At 36.5% G+C, this 14,742-nt stretch overlaps 1 protein-coding gene across 1 annotated transcript; it reads right to left on the minus strand.

Moving 5' to 3' along the window:
- Positions 1–374: 374 nt before the first annotated feature.
- LOC122141124 (meprin A subunit beta-like) lies at positions 375–14,461 on the minus strand. Its single transcript, XM_042747363.1, is given in 12 exon segments — positions 375–555; positions 1,389–1,490; positions 1,566–1,751; positions 2,710–2,977; positions 2,979–3,178; positions 3,257–3,472; positions 4,849–5,001; positions 5,162–5,380; positions 5,492–5,670; positions 13,822–13,939; positions 14,094–14,172; positions 14,425–14,461. Coding segments are annotated over 11 exon segments (1,689 nt in total). The 5' UTR covers positions 14,434–14,461; the 3' UTR covers positions 375–555; positions 1,389–1,428.
- Positions 14,462–14,742: the final 281 nt, after the last annotated feature.

The following is a 14,742-nucleotide window of genomic DNA, read 5'->3' on the forward strand; positions in this document are numbered from 1 at the left end:
GTCAAACAATAGCGGACCAGGAGGAACTAAACAAACAGGGTTTATAAACACAAGGAAAGTAATCAGAGGAATGGAAACAGGTGGGGAGTAATCAATTAATAAAACGAGGAACGGAACATGACCAAATAAGGAGAACACAAAAGGAACAGAAGTCCATAATTGTAACAACTACAACATACCACTAATAAACTTTGGGAGCATTAATGGCTGAATACTTCTTTTGATGCTTTTACATTTATTCATTTTGCCGCATCTTTTATCCAAAGCAACTTACAAATGAGGAATACAAGAGAAATTCATCTTAAGGAGGCAAATGAACACGAGAAGTACTAGTAATCTAGTAATAACGTTTCTTGAGAAAAAGTACTCAGGTGTTTTTTTTTTTTTTTTTTTTTTTAATGCAAGTTATGATTCAGTAGCTGCAGCTCAGTAATGAAGACACAATCTGGCCAATTCTGGAAATATTTTCTCTCCTTCTCTCTCCCATTGAGGCTTCTTGATGTATCCTGCATCTTATGGGGGTCTTTAAGTCCATGGTCGCAAAACTCTGGGGTTCTGCAAGAGAAAATTTAGTTTAACGGGAGCAGTGTTGAGAAGATTAATTTGGAAATGTAATAGGTTACAGATTACAAGTTATCGTACTTAAAATTTCATAAAAAGTGTATCTATTTCATTTGCTTTATTAAAGTAATGTTACTGATTACATTATTTTTGATTACTTTTTTCAAAATTTGTAATGTTTTCAATGGTTAATCATTTTCAAACACTTAAAGCAGGCAAGGTTAATCTTTCAGTAGTACTCAACACTGATTACTGTCAGACTTTCAAATCCTTCTTCACTTGAATTAAGATTATAATCATTTCATTTTAAAGCACAGCCACCACAAAATCAGACTTTAGCACCTCGATTTACTTTGACAAACAATTTAATAGCTATGATACTGTTTTTGAAATCAAATCTTTGCATATCTATGGCAAGAAACACTGATATATAATGATTCCTTGGAAAATTAAAAACAGTTAACAAATCTTAAAAAATAAAACGCATACATAACCCTAAATAGGAAATAAATCATTTGTGCTATTCTGTGTCCTAAACTCCTGAAACACTGGTGTCTCATATTTTAGAGAAGTCAATCATATGTATGTGTGTGAAAATATTCAGACAACCCCTTTGTTATTGTTAACATTTTCATAAGTAACTGTTATTTAATTACACATTTTGATTAAAGTTATATTTATTTTGCAATTAAATTACTTAATTCCATTACATGTAACTAGTTACTCCCCAGCACTAAATGGGAGTTATCCATTTACACTTAATAATGAATAATGGTAGGCCTACAATGATCAAGTATGGGAGGAGAAACTGGTATTTGGATACATACTACCATCTGTCTCTTTGGCTCCTTCTCTGCATCACGGTCATCAATCTCTAATCGCAGGTCTCTGATTTTTGGTCTCTTGGTCTTCAAGAGTCCCAGTCACATCTATTGATGAAGTTGAAATTTAAAATTTGTCATATTTCATAAGAATTTCACTGGTATTGAATAAGAACTGCACACCTTCAAGGGAGAGGAGGAAGATGACATCATCTCCTTTGATGAAGCTTCGACTCTTCAGACGATCATGTGTGATGTAATTGCTGGTACCGTAACCCGGCCCCCGGTAGTATTTACTGCCATTTGCGTCAGTGACTAGACTACCTACTTTTCGTGGGTTGTCCCATAAATACTTAACTTTACCAATGTCTGCACAAAGAGAGAGGATACTATTTATAAAACACTTGTGAACTGTGCTGGTAAAATCAGTCACAATGAGCAAATCGAGTCAAAAAGTTTGCTAAAGGTTCCAAGACAAAATCACCTAGCAACATTGAATCTTTTCCTCCACTTCTTTTCTTAATAATAATTACTATATTAATATAGCTATTTTTATTTTATCTTGGTTATTATAAATAAGAAAAAAAAAAACAGAAAAACAAAACAGTAGTACAAATATAAAAAAGAAACAAATAATGCATTAGGCTACCTTTTGCATTTTACATCTAAACAAAAGCATTCACGTAAGAAAAACAAATAATAAAATGTCAAAATCCCCTTAGTGTGTCCATTACAAATAAACTGATTAGGCCTATTAAAACTACAAAAGCAGTTCAATCAAGAGCAGCGAGTCATTCCCTCTTTTCTTTTATAGATTAACAGTTATTAGAAATACAGCCTATATTAAGACCTACTGTAATGCACGGATCTAATGTAATTTTACATATAAGATGTTTTCCCCAAGCAGTTCCATAAACGTTAAGGAACTTCAGACATAACAGATTATGTTGGCATGTAAATACTGTAATCAGACAATCTCTGCTGGAATTCTGTGTATATTTCTCAGGTTCCCGCACTGCCAGAAACACCTTTTATGTGGGTGCTGCAGATGACAGTCAGTGCGAGAAGTGAGTAGAGAAAAAGGTCCCCTCAGAAAAAAATTAAGATAATTTTACATGCTAAATAACTATTTGGAGCATTGGGATCACTAGAACAAGGGCTTAATGAACAAATTTTTGTGAAAACCACAAATCTGACTAAAATCCACATTCTGACTGATTTTGCCAGTACTTTTATCTCTAAATAATCTGTAACCAAGTATCTATACTTAACACATCAGCATAAATGGCTCATAAAAATGACTAATATATATAACTTTGTGTCTTACAGTCAGTTGCGGTCTCGTTTGGATCTGTAGTGATCATCTTAATTTTGTTCATGCGATGTTGAATGTCTGGATTCTGGTCCATCAGCTCCATGGATGCCTGACGCCATGGACATGGCCACTGAAGATTGTTGTCTTTGGGTCCAGAGGTCAAGTGGAAGTAGACTGCTAATTTATTTAGACTATCCTTCAAGCCATTAATGTACAGACCAATCTGAAATGAGTAACCATCTGGGGATAGGAAGCGGGGGCTGTAGGTTTTGAAAACCGGCTGGGGTTGTAGCGAGAAGCCTGGTAAAATCAAGAATGCGCCAAGTGTATTGAGGACACTTGGTCTCTGAGAGGTTCAGGTCATCCAGAGACAGACCACCCTTTGATGGTTTTCTTCCTTTAACCCCTTCAAACACTACTCTGAATTTATCAGAGACATTTAGCGTAACATGATATAGTTCCCAGGAGCCTTGAAGTCCCCCTAGGTTGTGCAAGTATAAGTTACCCATAGGCTAAAATTATTTATCTATTGGTGTTTTTAAACATAAAGAATTATTACCTCTGATCTTCTGAATGAGTCTCAGGGCTCCTTTGGGGTTTTTAACTGTGTATTCAAGCACCCAGATTTTTAGCAGGTCATCAACGCCCCCGCTGTTGTAGTGATAGAACTGCAGACACTGGGAGCGTCTTTTGGGGTGAAAGAGGCGACTTTCCAGGTAAGCCTTGTCACCCTGGGTTCCTGTGGCTGTGCTGAAATGCATGAAGAACCCAACCCCTGTGGAAGTATAACCTTTATTAGATAATAGACCATTAAGCCAGTTTTCCTAATCTTTCTTACCTTATAATGGAGTTTAATAATCATTTTGAATGTCATATTGCAATCCTTGACAAGAAATGTCTAGAGAAAGTCAAAGAATATTTCCTTATGGTATTAGTAAAATGTGTTTATCATGAAGACCAAAGTGCCACCATCATAAAAGAGGTATCAGTGCAGGATTATGGACTATGAATTATTCAACTTTTTACAAAGTGGTTATGTAACAAAAATGAAACAAAATTAAACAAATAATTTTCCATGTGACACCATCCCATTTAAGACAGTCTTTGGCATAACTCGGTATGATGTGATAAGACCTGAAATAATCATATAATTGGGTCTGTAAAAGCACAAAGTCACTTTTACGGACTTTTAAATTAAATGTTCCCTCCTGGTGGAATGACCTGCCCAACTCAATCCGAGCAGCTGAGTCCTTAGCCATCTTTAAGAATCGGCTTAAAAACACATCACTTCCATCTTTATTTGACCCTCTAACTTTTTCACTCACTATTCTAATTCTATTTAAAAAAAAAAAAAAAAAAAAAAAAAATCAAACTACCTTTTTAATCTTTTTGTATTCTATCTATTTTCTTTTCATTTATTATACAATTATAAAAAAAGACCTCTTACACTAGCTTGCTCTATTCTTTTTCTATTCTATCTGTTTTCTTTTTATTTATTATATTATTTAAAAGCCCTTGCTACGTATACTGTTTAGGCTAACTGAGACTTGTTATAGCACTTATATATCATTGCTCTTTTGTGTGTTTTTGATTGCTTCCATTGTCCTACTTGTTTAGAGTCATTCTATAAAAACTTATCCAAAACCACTAAATCTAAACATAAAAAAAATAAATGTATGTTTAAAACACTTTGGTTTAAATTACCTTGGCAAACAAACAGAATTAATGGTCAATTCTGTGATTTCCGAAGGAGTTTCTAATATAGCTGCTGAGAGAGTGACTGTAAGTTTGACATTTCTCTTTATAGTTTTCACTATATATTTTGATTCCTCATGTTAAGTCATGGAAATGCAATAGCAGATTTTTTTTTTGTATCTTTTACAGTTGGTGTAAATAATAGTTGCCATATGGAAAAAAGTTCAAATTTCCACACAACACTCCAGCTAGATGTGACTCACAGTGACAAGACTCTGGATTTCACAATGGGCGGGGCTACTGAGCATGATGGTGAATAAATGGAAAAACAATTGTGAAATTCTCTTAAATCACTTGCATTAAGGCTTATTGCTAGTGATCCTGTGGCTCAAAAAATGGCAATTTTCATTGTAAATGAATGCAGAACTCTGCTTTTGTGGTTAGGGGTGTTCATACCTTTACATTGACCCAGGTTGGTGTAGTCCGTCTGTGGACCGCCCTTTGCTCTTTGTACACGAGCCCATTTGGCATTTCCACCATCACCCTGGATCATACCACAGATATTTGGCTCCTCAAACTGGCAAGAGTCCAGAAAAATTGAGGCTTTAGCTGGAAGAATTATGAAAAAATGTTTAGGACAAGATGAGTATGCGAAGCAAAGTATTAGTTGAGCTAGTAGTAGTATATCTTATCAGTCAAACTAATGTTAATATATCTATAAAAAACAATGGAGGATTATTCCACAGAAAGTGCTTAATCATAAACTTACTACAATTGTATAGCCGGTTCAGCTTGAGCAGGTCACTGTCACTAAACTCCATGCGTTGACCAATCACATCCAAGAATTCTGGTATTTTGGTAACGATGGTTGGTTCACGGTCTTTGCTGAATGATGTCTTACTGTAGTGCATGACTGAACCATAATCATAGGGCACATCGAGAGAGCTTGACTCATTTTCATTATGTAAATTAAAGTTGTGCTTATAACCTAAGAAACAAACCACAAAACAGTTAATGAACAAATTAGTTTGCATTTAGGAGTTTGGCAAGACAGAATGATGTTATTATTGATGTGTGTATGTAAGAATTCAATAGTTACCCTTTTTAATCTGGTCCCACACGATGGTGACGTAGTCGTCTCTGTCAGATCTGGATTGCTCGTGCCAGAAACCCAGCGCATGCAGAAACTCATGCTCCACTGTTCCTAAACTGTCACAGCCTGCACCAATTGACAAGTTTTGTTTCCCCATCCGTCGATTCCCCACCTTTGAGTAACATCTGATTGAACATAAAAACATCACCTTTTCATCACCCTGAATTTCATTTTTTTTTTTTTTTTACAAATATATACACCCCTTAGAGACAGCCAGTGCAATAAAAGTCCCAATGTTTTCAAATGCCTGAAAAGGTCTAACATGCTTATTTGCCTAAAATATTATTTAATATATGTAAGTGATTAAAGATTCACTGAAGTGCCTTGAAGTGTCACAATTTTCAAACTATACATCCTCAGCATCATTATAGTCACTGCTTTGCTTTAGTGTAAATGGGAACTCTATTAGAGTTAGACTGTGGCTGTCATAAGCTGTTAAATGTGTCTTTACTGAGCTCAACAGCTCTGGCCCAAGCTGTGATATAAACAAAACGCTACTAGCTATTTCAAAAGGAGGCAAGGTTTCTCGCTATGTCTTCCTGTTTCAGCTAAAATTACGTCAACTCATAGAATAATATGTACACTGTTTGAATTGTTACCAATACCCTATATAGTGCACTACATGCCATCCACCATATGGAAACTACTATGTGAACAGGGCCGTGCGAAGATGGTGGGTTAAGCAGCTGCATTTGTTTTTCTAAGCTTTTGACAGTTGTTTCGAAAAGTTTGCTTGAAGTGAGTAATTCCCACTGTTTTACATCAAGATGTCTTCACAAAAAACTGATTAAACCTGCCAAACTAAAACTAGACCCCAAAGACAAAGATTCCTCGCCTAATGTTGAAAAGAAAGATTAAGTAAAAGTAATGGAGCAAAATAAAAGAGAATGCAGAGATGGCTAATGAAACCATTTTGGAGGCGATATTAAATCTGGAAAGGAGGGTGTATGAGAAGCTGGTGGATTTATATAAAAAAAACAATGCAGCGCCATGATTGTAAACCTAACAAAGGCAATTCAGTTCAACATGGAAGAGATGAATGAGTGCAAAAAAAAACAAAACAAAAAAAAAGAGTTAAGGAGATGATGATCATCTACGCAAGAATCGTGATCAGGAACGATATAGAATGAGTTGGTGCCTCCGTATCAAAGGCATAGAAGAGAAAAAAGATGAAGATATTATAACTTGTCAATCCATAACAATGTTAGATTAGATGGTGGATTTATTTTTCTTTTCTATATATATATATATATATATATATATATATATATATATATATATATATATATATATATATATATATATATATATATATATATATATTTATAAAGCATTTGATGATTTTAATCATAAACATTATTTTTAATCATATTAATATTTAAATAAAATTTAAATTATATTATTATATATATATATTATATATATATTATTATATATGTTATATTATATAACAATCAGCTCTATAGCTGTAGGTCATGGAACCTGCTAAATATTCCCCAACTAAAAGGGGAATTAATGAAGGTTGTGGTAGCTCTCCAAGACTGTTTATAATGGTTGCAGAGCTATTATCTATATTGATTAATAAATAATGATGATATAGGAAAACAATAATCAAACAATAATATGGCATATTAGTTTGCTTAGATAAATGTAAATCAATATTAAATCAATGGGTGCAGAGGGCTCTTACAATCTTTGCAAGAGTTCCCCTATCTGAGGGTTGTCACTTATCCCCTCTAAAAATATGATTAAAAAACAGTCTGTGTATTGTAAATAATAATGTTTTATACTTTAAATAATTGTGTAAGTACTAAAACAACACAACCGTGTCAAAAATGTGTTTTAAGTATAGAAACATTTTAAGTCTCCCCCTCCATTGCCTCACAATGCTTTGGTCCGACTCCCAGTGTTGGGCAAGCTACTTGGAAAATGTAGTAAGCTAAGCTAACAGTTACTCTTCATTAAATGAAGCTTCACTACACTAAAGCTACAGCCCTGTGAAATGTAGCAAGCTAAGCTACAACAACACGGCAAAAGTAGTTTACCTACATCTAAGCTATTTAAAAAAAAAAAAATCTTTTTTATATTGAACCAACATCATACCAAGTCAATGCTCTCTCAGTGATCAATACAACTGTCAGTCAAGCAGATAGACAGGCATAATAGTTCAGTTTTAGTTGTTTATTCAACAGCTGTTCCAAATCAATTTGGCAACAAAAATCAGTCTTAACCATCTTCAAGAATCAAGAAATAAAAAACTTTCACTCTAAAAAACTATTTATTTACTAACTGCTTGTTTTCTTAAAAAAAAAAAAAAAAACTAACACTTGCTTCTCTAAACTTTTTGTATTCTATCTTTGTTTTCTTTTTATTTATTATACAATTAACAAACGCAAAAAAGGCCTCTAAATTAAAAAAAAAAAAAAAAACCTTTGCTACATGTACTGCGTTAAGCTAACGGAGACTTTTTATAGCACTTATATATCATTGCTCTTTTGTTGATTTTGATTTCTTCCATTGTGCTCATTTGTAAGTTGCTTTGGATAAAAGTGTCTGCTAAATTACTAAATGTTAATGGTAACCCTTCACAATAAGGTTCATTAGTTAACATTAGTTAACTACTGTAGGTAACACGAACTAAGAATGAACAATACTTTCAACATTTACTAATGCATTATTAAAATCAAGCTGTGTTTGTTGTCATTAATTAATGCACTGTGAACTAACATGAACCACAAATGAACGACTGTATTTTAATTAACAAAGATGAATAAATACTGTAATAAATGTATTGTTCATTGTACGTTCATGTTAGTTACATTAGCTAACATTAATGAAATCTTACTGTACTGTATAGTGTTACCATACAGATGTATAGGCCTACAAATAACTTAGGCTACGTTTATTTGCATCGTTGCATGTGTCATTCATTATATTATTAACGTTTCACCAAAATCAAGTTTAAATACTAAGTTTTTGAATGTTTCGAATGTTTCCCCCCGTCATTAACGCCACATTCGAAGGCAGTACGGGCATCATGAACTTGCAGGTTGTACAGTTTTCTGACGCTATGTGGGCGCTCAGTTTTTTTCTGTTATTTGGCCAAAGTATCATATTATAAAAGATTCAGCGCTTCTCACAAGCTATCTGACTGTGACTTCCCAACAAGTCCTCAAATACAAAAAAACATTAGCCTTTATAAATATAGTGTTTCTTGAGTAAAGAGAACGCTGTACTTATTGAACGCTGTACTTATTGAACGCTGTACTTATTCAATCAACAGTTATTTTATTTACCTTAATACTGCAAACAAACTAAGATCCTCCAAACTGCGCGCCGCACTTCATTCACGAGAGAGGCGGGAAGAATAATGATGTTTTGACTGACAGTTTGAGGAGCCAATGACGTTACGAGGTTTAGTGGTGGTGGCGTCACTTTTTACTGGTCCAGGATCAGTGATCCTTAGCAGTTATATTTCTGATTTGAGCTTGAGTTTCAGAAATGCTTTGGATAATGTAACGTCAGCTTTTGTTGACGCTACCACGCTACTTGATCAAAAAAAGAGCTTAGCTACTGAAAAGCTATTTGATTAAGAAAGCAGCGACGCTACCACCACGCTACTAAGAAATGTAGTTAAACTACTAGCGTCACTACTTGTAGCGACGCTACTGCCCATCACTGCCGACTCCAAATGCCTGATTTCCTCTTTTACATCAATTACTGTACACACACACACACACACACACACACGAGTCCGGTGAGAGAGAGCAAAGTCAATAGTTGTGGAACTCCAAGGATATCAAGGCTATTTTATTCACCTAAACATCGGATGAAGTGATTATTTTCTCTTATATACAGATGATGCCATGTATCGCTATGTTAGCAATAATAACATTACCTGCTTGACGGAAAGGGTTGCAAGGTTTTTTACAACAAAGCCCTCCCAATTGCTAGCCAAAACTAGTCCACATTAATAATAATAATAATAATAATAATAATAATAGATTTTATTTGTAACACACGTTTCATTCGCAGAATCTCAAAGTGCTACAATAGAATAACAAAATCTAAAACAACCACAGAATCTAAAATATCACAATCACTAAACATAATATCTCAGCAATTGTATGCTTTCCTAAATAAAAAAGTCTTCAAGTTTGCTTTGAAAGAGTACAGACTCTGTGTGACACACAGCTGGACAGGAAGATGGTTCCAATGCTGTGGGGCTGCAGAACAAAAAGCTCGTCCCCCCATAGTACGAAGCTTGGTGGAGGGAACTTGAAGGAGCATGCTACCTGATGATCTGAGAGTACGATTTGAGAGTTGTAAGCTAATCAAATCTTGAAGATACAAAGGTGCCTGGCCAAAAATACATTTATGGGTTAACAGGAGGATTTTATATTCGATCCGGGAAGAAACAGGGAGACAATGGAGTGATTTAAGGATGGGAGTGATATATTCAAATTTCCTTACTTTCATTAGGATTCTAGCAGCGCTATTTTGGATGTATTGTAACTTTTGTATGTCCTTAGCGGGAATCCCAACAAAAAGTCCATTGCAGTAGTCCAGCCTTGAGGAGATAAAGGCATGGACAAGTTTCTCTGCATCTGGGAGGGTTAACAGGGGGCGGAGTTTGGAAATTTTTCTTAGATGATGAAATTATGTCTTACACAGATGTTTTATGTGGTCACTGAGGGTCAACTGTGAATCAAACCGTACCCCCAGTTTGGTGACTGAGGAGGAGAGAGTAATGACCTTGCCATCAAAGGTGAACTGAGATATAGGAAAGGAACTGATAGGGGGTACCAGTAAGGAGTCCCTCGGTTTTACTACTATTTAACTGAAAATTGCTGTTCATCCATGCATTTATCTCCTCAAGGCATGCAGTAATGTGCAAGATGGCTTCTGAGGGGTTTGGAGCAGTTTTGATATAGAGCTGCATGTCATCAGCATAACAATGGAAGGACAACCCATGTCTGCTGATGACATGCCCGAGAGGTAACATATAGATAGTAAAAAGGATGGGACCAAGAACTGATCCCTGCGGAACACCACATGTGACGGTGGACAGCTTGGACTTACATCCTCCCAACATGACATGTTTAGTCCTGCCAGACAGATAGGACCGGAACCACTGCAATGCAGTCCCCGAGAGTCCAACTGTATAATGGAGGCGATCCAGGAGAATGGTATGGTCCACTGTATCAAAGGCCGCTGACAAATCCAGGAGAATAAGCAAGGGTGGCGATCCTGCATCAGCTGTCATCAGTAGGTCATTTGTCACCCTGAGCCGTGCTGTTTCTGTGCTGTGGGCTGAAAGAAAGCCTGACTGGAACTTCTCAAACAGATTATTACATCTGAGATGGCTCTGAAGTTGGAAGGCAACTGTCTTTTCTAGGACCTTTGACAGAAAAGTCAGCTGATTTAAGAGAGGGTGGAACATGACCGGTTTGTAATGAAAGATTTACTAACTTTGTAATGATTGGACTGACAATAGGAATGAATGACTTAAGCAGAACTGTCGGAATAGGGTCCAGTGTGCAGGATGATGATTTCATTCCTCGCAGAATTTCATCAATGTGACTGCTTGAAACCTAAAATATGGGGGAGATGGCAAACTCCCAAATAAAGGATTAAAAGCAGGCGAGGGTGGGGGATGAGATCCAGGCATTAAGGAGCGGATGTTGTTGACTCTTGATCTAAAAAAGTTAATAAAGCTATTGCATCGCTCCTCAGTGACTTCAGTGGAAGAAGGCTGTTGTGGTTCCAAAAGATGGCTAATTGTAGCAAACAGCTGCTTTGAATTGCCTGCATTTTTATTGATTTGATTTGAGTAAAATTGACATTGTGCATCTTTCAGGGACTTAAAGTAGGACCTTTGATGGTCGCGAAATGCAAGCTTATAGACAAGGCACGACCTGCCATTTTCATTTGGCATAGTTCTTGTGTATACCAGGGAGCAGAGCATACAAAAGTAACTTCACGTGTCCTGATAGGGGCATGGAGGTCAAAAACACTGCTCAAAGATGCATTATAGTGGTCTACCAGTTCGTCTACCATTGTGACGGCTGGGCAGGAAATTTGTCGGAAGTCTGCAGCCACAGAGGTTAAATCAATGTGTTTCCAATTCCGGAAGGACATTTGGCACTTGGGTCCTGTGATAGGCAATACGAATGTGAAAGCCATAGAGACCACCTTGTGATCAGACCCAAATCATAGACTTCTAAGTTTTTAATGGGGGCTGAGTCAGTAATAACACGATCTAAAGTGTGCCCCCTAGTGTGTGTTGGGGCCTTCACATGCTGCTGGAGACCAAGACAATCAAGCAGACTCAAAAACTCTGTTGAGAGCTGACAAGAGGGGTTGTCCACATGAATATTTACATCACCAACAATAACAATGTTGGATGACAATGAACAAAGTGATGTAAGTCATGTATTTCCAGAAGAAATAAGGAGTGTGGTTTGGGGGGACGGTATATGAGCAACGCTGTCACTGAATGAGGACGTTTGCATTTAAAGGCTAAGCATTCCATGGAGATAAAGTCAGGCAGTGGCAGGGGAGAAAGTTTCAGTTCAGCATGATGGATGACGGCCAAACCACCCCCACGTCCAGAACTGCAGGCTTTCTCCAGGTAGCAGTAGCCCTGGGGGCAGGCTTCATTTAGCACTGAGTAATCCCCTGGTTTATGCCAAGTTTCAACCAGGCACATGAAATCCAGCTTTTTGTCCAAAATATGTTTGTGGATAAAAAGAGATTTATTAGTAAGGGATTGTGTATTAAATAATTCCATATGGCGGAAGACAGATCTTTTGATGTGAGTCTCTGTAAGCTCCGCAATACACTGTAATCCCCTCTATAATTTTAATTTCGCCCAGCACTGGAAGCTCTCAGAGGAAAAAAGAGGCGAGTGGCTACTACGAAGTCCAGGCGCATCAGTGCTCTGATGACACCCCACAGGTGCGACATGTACAGTCGAAGACCAGATGGAAGAAATTGAAGCAGCATCATGCTGGCGATAAACAAACTTTTTGCGGGAACTTCTATGGACATACCGGGGTCGACGGAGAAGTCCAAGCTGTTTTATGACAGGAATGCAAGGTGGAGGTATCCACCGGTTGTAACTCAGCAACTGAGAAATGGCGTATTTGAGAATAATGCCAGACGCCTTTGGATTTTGCCCAGCACGAACAGTGGCTATTCACCCGATGTTCGTCATCTCAGTTTGGTCAGCAGGCGAGGTGACAGTCTTCAGCCAAGTCAGACACCAATCCATCCGAAGGTTAACCGACCAGCCAAGCACCGAAAACAGTCTTAGCAGTCGTAGCTTCACTAAACTAAGTGATAGAGTCACTAAACTAAGTGATAGACCCTCAAATTTTAAAACTAATAAACTAATAAAACTAATAAAACAAGTAAAACATTAAATACTAGGTCAGAGGTGGAGAAGCGGCGAACAAACAAAGCCTGCGTCCTCTCCCTGCGTCCTCCTTCCTCTAACCTTAACTGCGTTTCGAGGGGCACCACCAGTAAAAATCGCATTCTGGGAGCTGGTTGCTTCAACCCATGGCAACATTGATAAAGTAACCCAATTCCACGGGAAAACCGCGGACTTGGCAACACTGTCAAATACAATGGACACAAGCGCTGTCGCAGCGTGACATCAGCTTGACGTTGTCTTATTTGACACAGTCTCCCTGCTCCAAGTAAGGCTTTCCTCTTTGTATACATATCCTTACAAGTACATTATTAGCTTTATTATTTGTGTCCCCTTCAAAAATCACTCTTGAGAAATTTTATGTTTATTGTTGCACCCCCGAACTGTTAAGCGAAATTTACACCCCTGATGTCTTTTATGAAACAGCCCCTAGCTGGGTGAAAATAACCCATCAAGTTAGGTTGTTTTTTAGAGTGTAGTCTAGGGGGCGGGGGGCTTCCGATTCTAGAAGGTTTGATAAGAAGCTGAAAAATCATTTATTAATATTGACGGAAGTTAGAGACTGTAAATTTTGAATGATTATATCTTCTAAATGCAAATTTTGTCATTGTCTGGAGCACACTATAGCTTATAGATAACATATTCATACTAAAAAAAAAATTTAAAAAAAAACTTCAATTTGGATTTCATGGGGACTCTAAAAGTAAGATCAAAAAATGATTTGGTAGGATATTGTTTGGGGAAAAAAGTGACATACATTTACATAAATGTGAATAGAATTTAGATTATTGCACAATGTGTGAGTTTAAATGTGTGTAGTGGTTTGAAGTTTTCTTACCCTCTGCCTTTAAATACGAAAATGTAGTTTGGCTCTCTACTCCAGGGTTTAAAGTCAATACAGGTCTTGAGTCTGAATTGCTCAAATGCTCTCAGTATCACACCTTTAGCATTGATTTCTATAAAGAAAAAAAAGACAGAAAATAAAATAACAAAGAGAGGACAGTGAGTGAGTAATTTGGAGCAAATATTAAGTTAGAATTATAATATCAGATACAGGTCAAAGCATAAATTTCAGAGAATTGAATCAGTTATTATTATATATTTACAGACCAAGGCTGCTGTCGAGGACAAATGGCACAGTGGTCGGCCAACGATACTTTTCATCAAGAATAGTGTTTCTGTCTTCTCCCTGTTAAATATAAACCAAACATGGACTTATTTTATTTAAATATTTTTTTTTATTTTGATGTTTGTGGTGTTCAGTGTATCTTACTGTATTTACACATTAGTTTAACCTCCTGAGGTTAATGTTGACAATTTCTGAAGGTTAAGAATGTCCTAAAAAAATATTTTATTATTTTTCAGGCCCGGAGATTCAGGCCCTACTTTGTATCCTGTTTGTGGAAAGTGACATGAGAATTTGCTCAAAGAAAACACTGACCTCCTTCATCAGAATGTCTCCTTCCACCAGGTCAAGTCCTGCCTCTGTTGAATGAGACAGCAGTTAATGCAAAAACTGTTATAGAAATTATGCTACAGATTTTTTTTTTTTTTTACAGATGATATTAATGTTTCCACAAACCTTATTTATTTCAAATATATCGTTATGACTCAACCATTATCCACATCAATCTCTGTATTGCCTACAAAAAAAGGTCAAATTAAGAACATATTATATAAATATAAATGAAAATAAAGTTGTGATTATTGAATATATTGTTATATTAAAATGATGTGATTGTTATGACTCACCTGTGAG

The sequence above is a fragment of the Cyprinus carpio genome, chromosome B20, assembly GCF_018340385.1.
Source record: "Cyprinus carpio isolate SPL01 chromosome B20, ASM1834038v1, whole genome shotgun sequence".
Taxonomy (NCBI): Eukaryota; Metazoa; Chordata; class Actinopteri; order Cypriniformes; family Cyprinidae; genus Cyprinus; species Cyprinus carpio.